The 10,912-nt window shown below is 42.8% G+C and overlaps 1 protein-coding gene across 1 annotated transcript in view; it reads right to left on the bottom strand.

Annotated features, from left to right (window-relative positions):
- itgbl1 (integrin, beta-like 1) overlaps window positions 1-10,912 on the bottom strand; it is a 39,030-nt gene that overhangs the window by 2,373 nt on the left and 25,745 nt on the right. The window contains exons 9-11 of the mRNA XM_053877099.1: window positions 8,254-8,370; window positions 2,896-3,042; window positions 660-773 (exon numbers count right to left, since the gene is read on the bottom strand). Of these exons, the coding sequence (XP_053733074.1) occupies window positions 660-773; window positions 2,896-3,042; window positions 8,254-8,370 (378 nt within the window). The remainder of the gene's footprint in view (window positions 1-659; window positions 774-2,895; window positions 3,043-8,253; window positions 8,371-10,912) is intronic.

The raw sequence follows: 10,912 nt of genomic DNA, 5'->3' as shown, positions 1-10,912 counted from the left end.
CCACCAGAAACCATGGGGGGGCAGTGTTGCTGTTACTAACCGATGCGTTGCTCTAATGAGACACAAAGAAGATATAACAGTGGTGGAAACTCTTCATTCTACAGTCACGATATATTTAACTTCCTCACCGACCACCGCCTCCAACAACAAGGGCTACATAGCAACGTAAAGAATCGTGGAAGCATGGGATTAGTGACCGTAACATTGGGTACAATTTCACACGTAAAGGGAGCATCAATGGGCCTAACAGAAATTGCTAGTGACAGTGTGGTGAGAGGGCGTTGCATGCATTTCTTAGAGCCGGGGTTACGATATGTAACCTCGGTTTTATTTCTTGGGATTGTTGCCATATAAGGTGTGTATTACCAAATTCAATATACCAATTCATCCGTACCACACATTTAAATTCAGTGTTTTATAGCTCATAATAATGAACATCATGCAGAGAAACGAACTTGAACTTGTGTTTCAGAAGCATCCAAATATGAATAATTCCTGACTTTTACCGAGTGTTTACATCTTGTTGCTCATCACGACGACATTAAGTGTGACATTTAAAGTCGCACCGCGTTGATGAGAAACACTGGCGAGCAGCTGCTCACATTCTGACGGAGCCTGAGGCGCAAATAATCCCCAAGGTGAGACGTGTGGCTCCTCACCTGTGCAGACCAGCCCGTCGTGCTTGTCACAGTCCCGGTCGTCACACTCGCAGAACTCTCCAGAAACCCACCAGTCCCTGGTGGAGCAGATGCACTGGCCGCAGTGGCAGGAACCTGCAGCAGAAGAAAGGTAATCAAATGCTTTTGAATTTTCCCTGTTGATAAATCAAATGTTCCCAAGTTTCTTTTGAGTGGCTGGGAGATCTTCGCCGGGTCAAACAGTCTGTAATATAGTTCTGCCTCCAGGAAAACCAATCCACTTGTGCTTTGAATTCCCTCCCCTCCACGCCAGCGCCTTCCTTCTCTCAAAGGCAGCGGGATAATAAGGTGTCAAAGATTGGTGGAACGGCCGGCTGCTGAGAAAGAAACAAATCTGCTGCTGTCGACTTTATTTCTTCCACGGCTCACACCCAGAGGTCCAGCAACAATCTATTCACTGGCTCTATCCGTCTCCGCCGGCGATATCAGCTGAGGTTTACACTTTTTTTTTTTAATCTACAGTGTTTACGTTTCAGAGATGTTGTGACACTGTGTGTGAAATAGTGGCAGAGAATGATCATTTAACATCTTTATAGTCACTTTTCCTGCACTCAAGTCCCCGTCGGAGTGTTTATAGTTTTCTGTATGATTTTATGTCTCCCATGTCTGGGTTCAGAAGAGCAGTCCTTATAGGGACATATTTGAGGGGAAAAAAATATTTTGGTGGTCTCACACTAAACCCCACAATGATAAACAAAAAACTGTCATCTATTGTACCAGAAAGCCTTTGTGAGTTTGACCGATTCTAAACCATCAGTCTCACTCTTCAAATGTATTTCTGTGGCGCTACAAGCGAATTCTGCTTGACATTACAGTTCGCTGGCTTTAGCTACGAGCCTCGCAAACCTGAAGAATAAGTCACTGTGTGTCTTGTACAATTTTTATTTTTATTATTCTTACTATATATATATATATATATATATATTATTGATGATTTCAAAACCTTATGACAAAATATTACAAAATATTATGCATCACTAATCCCATCAATTGAAATATGATAATAATAGTAATATAATAATATTATCATTACTATTATAATAATATTATAATAGTTATATTATTATTATAGTAATAATAATACTATTATACAAATATTACTATATTATTATAATAGTATTATTATAATTATTATATATATATTATTATATATGCTTTGGATTTCGAACCAAAATGTGTGTCACAGGGGAGCTGCTCGCTCTCGAGCGCGCACTCCAGGGTTTGATGTCCTGTTGTGGACTGGAGCTGGGACAGGGATGAGGCGAGTCTGGGACAGAGCCTGACTTGGTTTATGACTTTGTCACAGCCAAACTGCACAGAAGCGCACATTCAGAGCTGGACACGCACCGGGCACCTCTTCACTTCTGGAGAGACGTCACTCACTCGGCAAGAGGAGGAACAGCCACCTGCAGCAGACACTCTACATTCACTCCTACAAAAGACTATTTTAAGGCTTGGAACGCATTAGTTCTTTTTCCATTCATTGTAATGGGAAAAATTGATTCAGATTTTGAACAATTCGCTTCTCGAATGGCCGTCTGGAACGGATTGTGGTCGAGAACCGAGGTTGGACTGTATATATATTAGGTGGTCACTGGTGGTAATCATCTTATGCTACGTTTGTTTAATAGATAACACATTTTTTTATGAAATAAAATATGCTTTACTTACTCAATCATCTTATTTACTCCAGATTCAAATCAGCATTTGTATTTCAGCGCGTGAACATGGTTTGTGTCGCTGATGAATGTGTTGCAACATCTGAAACCGAATCATCACTCTGACGTCCCGCCCGGCTCGACAGGGTGTCACCCGCAGCAGTCGTCTATTTCTGTGAATTCACTGCAGCACAACACAGAAGAGATCATGCTCCGCCGTGTCACGCCGAGTCTCACCACTGATATGAGTTGAAGCTTGCATAACAAGGAGCAGCAACAGCTGCGCCACTATCGTCTCCTAAAACATCTCAACTCCCATCCATTATTGACGTTTAACACTGACCATGTGACCAGTCACAAATGACAGACATTTCACTCAGATATCATCAACAGTGCTGTGTTGTCACTTGATCTGTAGTTGTTTAAAAAGTGAATGAACGCAAGAGAGAGATTCATGAACGGCATGTATGAACCACCACGCTGTCAATGAAGTGGATGACTGAGCCTGGTTTCAGCTCAGGAGGCTCAGACTTCCGTACCTTTTCCGCTGCACACGACTCCATCCGAGGTCTCGCAAAGCTCCTTGCTCTGTGCGTCACTCAAGTCACATGACCTGGCGTACTGGCACAACTTTCCAAACCAGCCGCTTTCGCAGATGCAGCGTCCACAGGAGCAGTAGCCATGGCCTGTTGGTGGAAGGAGGAGGGCAGAACAAAGGTCAAATGAATCTGGACCCTTTTAGAGGCAGGGAAACAACCTCTGAAACTAGGGAAAATAGATGGAAAATGGGTTGTCTATTTACATACATATTCATTCTCACTTCTCTCTCGATATGTTTTATACATATATATGTATAAAACATTAAAATGTATATATATATATATATATATATATATATATATATGCACTGATTTGTGAAGTCACAAACTCTACATATATTTGTCAAGTATTTCCGTTGCTATCTCTACAAATGCAATTTAATATGCATAATTTGTATTTATACATTAGTAACCAAACAATGGCACAAATGTGATTCTGCATCCTTCAAAAATGTATTAAAAAGTTTTGCATGTGACAAAAAAAAAAGATGTATTTCTGTTCCTAGTCGTCTTCTTTTAACTCACAACAGTGTGAAAGAAAATATAAAAATAATGGCCAAAAGTCAGAGCATTCCGATTAGTCTTTTGGGAACAATGTTTTTTTTTTTTTTTTTGTTCACATTCGCTGGGTTCAAGTGTTCTTCAGTCAAGTGTGTTCAGTGGTGGTCCCGCTGAGAGCGTGGCAACCCTTTGACTGACGGGTCAGCGGCTGAATCAAGAGGCTCTTCACCAACCATTTCTCATGATACATGGTTGAACATCAACCGCAGCGCCAAAAAAAATCGTGGGTGGCCTTGAATAGAAGCAGCAAGTGCAGTACTTAAAAACTCAGCTGTGTCCTGGATTGAAGCCCAATTGGTGGGCAAGGTAAAGAAGAAATAAGCAACACAATACGTGGGATTTAAGTAGAAAATAAAGTTGGTTGGTATGCAGTGAATTTGACCTGGTCATTGTAAGACTAGGGAGTTTTCTCTGAAGCTTCTGCTGGGAGGACTGAGGTGTTTCCACTAACACCCTGGTTCCGACCGGGTAGAGCCAGTACAGTGGAAAAGCCCCATTAGAAGAGCATCACTGGTCCTTGAGCAGAGCAGGGTGTGAGTGACGGTCATCTGAGTTTGGCGCAGTAAAAGTTCAAGGTTCTTTTATTGGTTCATAATCTCACCTGTTCCTGGATTACATTTTTGTGGTTTGGTTTGCAACCGATTTTCAGCATCATGTAGACACACAGGAAGATGTGTGAGGCGTAGCGCGCCGCGCTTGGCTGCCTCAATCAACCGGACTGAGAGAGCAGTTAATTACTTTGGAGGAACAGCAAACCAGACTTCATTCAATGAGTCGGCACCTGCTGCTGTCACCGGGGCGAGACTGAGGTGTGGCTGCGCTGGTTAGCACGCTGTTCAATCCAGTCTTTTTTAGTTTGTTAGCAGCATTTTACTCTGTATATATTTCTATATTTAGTAGTGGTGGGACTTTAACAAGTTAATTACAATGTATTAATTACAACAAAAAATATTTAATTTAATGGAACAGTTTCCTCTCCAGACAACAGGGCACCTTTGTCAGTGCAGGAGTTCCTGGTCCACTGATCCCACTGATGCACAAGACACGTGGCAGCTAGGATGATAACAACAACAACAAACATGGAGGAATCATCCTTGAACAAAAGCAAACAAAAGCATCTGTTTGCTTTTGTTCAGGGAGATTTTTCACTACACAATGGCCAGGGTTTCCACTACTCTGAATGGACTTGAAATTCTTATAAAATTGAAATTCTTATAGAAATATTTTCAAGACATTAAAAGAGTTTTAGTCAAAATAAGGCGATATAAAAAATTGAATGTAGCAACCATGGTGATTTATTGTGCTAGTGTCAAACTGATGCAAAATAAACAATATTTTCTTGCTTAAATGTATGTATGGCTCCATCATTTGATTCAGTAATATACCAAATTCATTCAAATTGAAAAATGTGGCTTCTTGTGGCAAATATTCTTGTACCATTAAACTGCGATTAATTTAGATTAATTCATCACAGATTCTCTAATTACTTAGATTTTAAAAAAAAAAATCTAATCCCACCCCTAATATTTATGGTGTTATACGGCACACAAGTGTGAGTTGAAGGTAGGTGAAGAAAAGAGTGTAGGCAGGGTGGACATGGCTGTGACGTCGGAAGCAAAGAGCATTGTTAGTACAGTGGTAGACAGTAGTGGTCACTACTTTGTTGTACAGTTTAGAGACTCTGGAGTCAGACTTGGAAGAGTCAGAGGTAGAAATAGAGTACAACAGAGACGTGAAGGCACTTTGAGGGTTGGCAGGTGGTTTGGACCGAAGAGATGCCAGGAGGCCCCCATTTTTCAGGTCAACACCTAACTGACTGAAGAGGCCGGGGGGAGGTCGCTTTGGTTGCCAAAGCTAGCAACCACTTGGGTTGCAAGTTGCAAGTCACCTATCTTGGTGAGAAGGTACCTGTTGACAGAGCTGTAATCTGAATTTTTAATCTGGCATGGCTTCATTTCCTCGAGCGCCACACGTCCGTGGCTGCTGCCTGTAGAAGACACTTGCATTTGCACGTGTGCTGTGTCAGGGAGCTGAAACAAGCGACATCAAAGAAGCAATTTCTGTCAAACTGAGGGGCTGTGGCGCCTGTGGGGGGATGCGGTATCTTGTTGTTCGTCTTCACTCCTCGCACAATATGTGTGCACTAAATTGACACCATCAGTGATGCTTGTTATTTAATATACATGCGATCATGAATACATAAATATGCAGCAGCTGCTGCCTTTGGTTTTTGGATCGCAAGAATGTAAATGACTGTCTTCATTAAAAACTCAGACGCCGTACTCCACATGGAGGATGGAGGTGCGAGACAAAGCACTAAAAAAAGAATAGTGTTTTGTCATGTGAGAAAGGAGATGGAAAGTTGCAAATCTTGGAAGGGCAAAAAGTGTAGTGACACTTCAGGTGAGAACAAGATGTTTGCAAGTTAGCGGAGATGAAAGACTTGTTTCTCGATGGCGGTGTCCAGGTTTGCCTGCGTACTGTACTGTACAAGTGATGTTCACTTCAAACGCAACAAAAGAATTCCATTTCTCGCAGGAGAGAAAAGGATCTGGAAGAAATAAGCGGGAAATTCACGGCTCTTGAGCTGAGCTGCGGATCGGCAGGGTGTTTCGGGAGAATGGATGTTCACATCAGGTCATATGTTTCTCCAAACACAGCAGTCTGACGTTAAGGACTGCTGAAGACTGATTGACCTTCTATTCTGGGCTCGCGAGCCGACTTGATGGATTGATATCCCCAGCTTTGTGAAAGCTATCTGAGCAAATCAGGAAGTCATTTTGAGGCACAAATGCAGCTTGGAATTGATGTGATGGACAGCAAGCAAGTCGACCAAACCTGTCCCCAGTACACAACCATCCAACGCAGATTCTATTCTGAGATGTAAAACTTCAAGAGCAACGACAACTCATGCTTCTGTTCCTCACTCTTGGCCAGAGAAAGTCTCATCTTTGGTTCTACTAACCACTAAATTCAGAAAGAGTGGTGAATGAGGTGTCATTTTCACACATGGGTGGCTACCACACAGTCCTGACCTCAACCCCATTGAGTCTTTGGGACGTGCTGGAGAAGGCTTTACGACACTTAAACCAACACTGTAAATAAATCTCCTCACACTGCAGGTGGTTAATGTAACAAGCCATAGTTTATGTGTGACAAAATCCGTGCTGAAGGTGGTAGAGCATGTGACCATTTTAGGGCCACGCAGTGTATACAATAATACCCCTGATGACGCCAATAAAGCGGTTTAACTGAAACCAGCAGGCTTCCCAGTCCTCACTTTCACAGTGATAAGACTTGCCTCTCTATTTCTGACACATCCGTATTGACGCTTTTATCCATGTCATTTTGAGTCTGATGTCACCAAGCGATTCCTTTAAACTTGCTGTTTGCAAGTGGCCTTTTGAGTCTTGTGTAGACTCATGGATGTTTCACTGGAGTCTAATGTCTGGTGTTCTGCATGACGTTCTGAAGTAGAGGTCGGAGTTCAGACATGTGTCATTGCTGCTTCACGATAGATCAAAGTGCAGTCAGAGGGCCACATCATGATGCCCCATGAAGTCAGAAGAAAAGTGATATTGTGATATGAATTTTCAATGTAACCCATGAGCTATTTATTAAGAAGTTTATTTTTTATTGTTTCCATCAGAATCAGATTCTTTTAATTTTTGTTCTTTTATTGTGGTTTTTGTTTCTCATAATGTGTGAATAAATATATAAATAAAAGATATTTACATGTGTTACCCAGAGATCTGTTGCCTTCCATTAATTATGATTTAGTTTGAGAACCTTCAAATAAAATGAAATAATATATTATCAAATAACATTTTAATCCTAGATGTCATTGTGTACAGTATGTAGATATACATTGTCAATTAACCACTGCTTAGTCGGGACACACCTAGGGACAATTTGTGTCCAATTAATCTAGAGAGCATGTCTTTGGGCTGTGGGAGGAAACCGGAGAAAGGCCACACAGGCACAGGGAGAACATGCAAACTCCATGCAGAAAGGTAGTCCAACCCAGGGATTGAACCTACAACCTTCTTGCGGCAAGGCGAGTGCTAACCACTGGGCCGCCATGTGATCAATGGCGTATATACTTTTCCCTATATTATAATATTTAAGTTTCAGTGAAGGTACTTTTTCTGCTCTCCTTGCCTTCCCCCGTCCAAGATTGTGTGGCTATGTGCTTTACTCACGTTGTCACCAAGTAGGCACTGTTATATGCCTGCTCATTTGAGGTGCAAGCCAAGGGAAAGGAACACCACATGACTGAACCCCAAATCTCTGTCTTTCTTTATTGAATATGAGAAATTCTTGAGCGCCTTCTGTCGATATTTGACGCCTTGGGAGTGAGAACGTGTCGTCCTGACAGGCACTGCATCTACCTCTCATGATTTAAAATCCTCAGCGACACGTCTTCCCTCTTGTCTTGTTCCCACCTCCTCAACTCGCTGCTGAGTGATAATCTCTTCCGCCTTCATCCATTCATTATCATGCGTGGCCACAGACACACGTCCTTTGATGCTGAACTGATAAACATCAAAGTACGTCGTCTGCGCTGGTCATCCAAAATGGCACGCTGTGTACTTTTGAAGGGAATTGACTCAGACAAAATGTGACGCCCACGATCAATCCATTAATCGAGGTACAGTTAGTGCAGCTGTCTGCACCGATCGTTCCTGTGTAGGCTGTAGCCGTAGCTTCCTGTTAAGTTTGTGCAGGAGCGCTCACCTGAACAGGCCTCCCCAGAGAGGTCTTCGCACTGACGGTCATCGCACTCACAGTTCTTGCCATGAACACGGCTGTCTCCCGGTGGGTGGCAGGTACACTGGCCGCACTCACACTGACCTAGGGAAGGGGAGGAAAACAAAACAAAACACGTATATTACACAGAAATAATCCACCTTCACTGCAAAAACAGACCCCGGAAGGGAAGATTTCCATTTGCATACTTGCAGTCCGATCCTGATTTAAAATACAATCAGCCTCTCCTCCAGACTGGGAGGGAAATCCTGAACATAAATCACTCCGTCTAATAAAAGGCCCGTGGACCCAAAGATACACACCTCGAGATGCTATCATCCCATTTCAATCAGTGAAGTGCCAGAGAAGGAGGCCAATGGAGAATTAAACCAGGCAGGCTGATACTCATTAGTCAAATAGAATCTATTCAGAATAATCATCAAAACCAATGTACATGCTGGGAGGAAGTGAATAGTGAGGGATTTTACGCCTTCCACGGTAGATCGGTGACTTCATGCCAGCCGCACATCTCGAAATGCACTTACAGTAAGTGGTATCTACTCTGGTCTTATAACCCAAGCTTTGCCAAGATGTGTACATTTATCTTTCCTGACTAAACAACAGGAAAATCGAATCATACAAAAGTCGCCGCACACTCCAATCTTGTTTTGCTACGCTAACTGTGTTACTTTGAAGACCCGTAATTTAACTTGATACTGAGACATACAATTGTGTCCACAGCTTGGTTGCGTAGACATTATTCCAGCATTACCTAAAACAATGGCGTCCAAGTTGAGGGCCACACAGAAAACTGAAGTTTCAGCGGAATGCTAGCTGAGCTATCATTGGTGGCTAACTGCTGATTAACCACCTTCTGTCCCATCAAAATCCCTTCCATCTGGACCAATCTTTGGAAGTTTCTGGATCAGTTGTTGATGCAGGTCTGTCACCACTGGCTTCCTCTGTGATTTCATTACACTGGTGCTAACTGTGAAAACTGCTAGCCAGCAGCTTCTGTTTTCAGTGGTAGCCGAAGCCAGACACCAGAACGTAGTTATGCTACACTTTAAAATGAAGCACATGTTCCCCCGCTAGATATCCTGTTGCCATGGGCAGCGTGTAACAAAGGTTGCGGTTAGGTAAGCCATGGGATGGCGCTCCTTCCATTCTATAAGTAACTACGGGGGATCCTGAGACGCTCCCAGGCCAGCGTAGATATATAATCTCTCCAGATTCAGAAGATAGACAGAAATAGAAAATAGAAATGTAACACTCTTGCAGGGCCACATAAAATGACCCAGTGGGCTGGATACAGCCCACAGGCCTTCCTTTTGACACTGGCAAAGAATGCAAGAAGGGCTCAGAGTGGTGTTGTCATATCCCATCCTCAAGGTTCTTGTTTTCTTCCTTGAGCAGGCGTCCTCCTCCCTTGAGAGGAGTTTGGCGGGTCACATCCAATAACAAAGACAGATATTATTTTGTGACCCTTTTAATGACTGTGTGGAGGGAATAATGGAGTGGAACTCAGTCTCCTGCTAAAGCCTCTTAGCTAATAGTTTCATGCCGCATTACTCAATAACAGAGTCGCACTTTGTGTTTTACACCTAAAATAACATGCATATTTCTATCCAATATTAAAAGTTTTCAGCCCAAAGGAAGGCACACATGCAGACATCTACCACCCCCCGCCCCCTCCACATATATTACCCTGCCATCTGCTCCAGGGACTCAGTTACCCCGGCAACCATTGATGTCATAACATCCTTGCTTATCGATTATCTCCGAGCTCTTCAGACCATCCACGTTGGTGAGTGTTTATGTCTGTGTGTGTGTTTAGGATTCATTTGTTTCACTCTCCAAGGTGAGCAACTGTGAATTGACAATGCCACAGCGAAAGTCCACTGAAATATTTTGCCAACAGTCATGGCAACTGTGTCTGAAGGAGTGTGCAGGAAGTAAAGTTTCCTCTCCTCTTTTCTGAAGGAAGTTATCAAGATGTTGTTGTGGAGTTTTTAGGGCCAGTAGTCTGTGATTTCCATCAGCCTTCTGCCTCAGTATCTTCTGAGTCTCCACACCAAACATCATTGACGCTTGCGTCTGGCTCTCTCTCTCCACCTGCCTGCACCCCCTTGATCGCTGTCCATCACTCCATATGACTGCTGGAATTTCTCCTGCTCTTGCTAAACAGTGTTCGCACATGGATGCGTCTTATGGGACTGCGGTCATGAATTTAAGGGTCTTATATTTGAGTTCACTTTAAAACGCTGCCCAAACCAAGTGGATTCAGTATTGTCATCTTGGCACAAATCTGAAAGTGCCTTAACTGAAATAAATACATGGAAATGGCTTTTATCTGAGAGTAAATTAGCAATGAACCCAGTTTTTATTTGCTCCGCCCCCACCGCTGCTGATGTCATCATCAAGTGTTAGCAACTCACATTACAGCGCATTACTGTAATGTGTTATTTTTATATGGCATTATTCAAATAAACATGGCCATACTTTACACCATTAAACACTCAGAAATTCACTGAGCTGGACCTGCCGCACATTTATTAGCGATAGCATGGCTAAGATGAACGATACAAAGTTCGGTGCACTATGTGTGTGAACGCGACGGCTCTCTGTACTTAAATAAATAACAACA

The sequence above is a fragment of the Synchiropus splendidus genome, chromosome 10 (genome assembly GCF_027744825.2).
Source record: "Synchiropus splendidus isolate RoL2022-P1 chromosome 10, RoL_Sspl_1.0, whole genome shotgun sequence".
Classification (NCBI taxonomy): Eukaryota; Metazoa; Chordata; class Actinopteri; order Syngnathiformes; family Callionymidae; genus Synchiropus; species Synchiropus splendidus.
The sequence above is the reverse complement of the archived record's forward strand: the minus strand, read 5'-3'. Positions and strand labels throughout refer to the sequence as shown.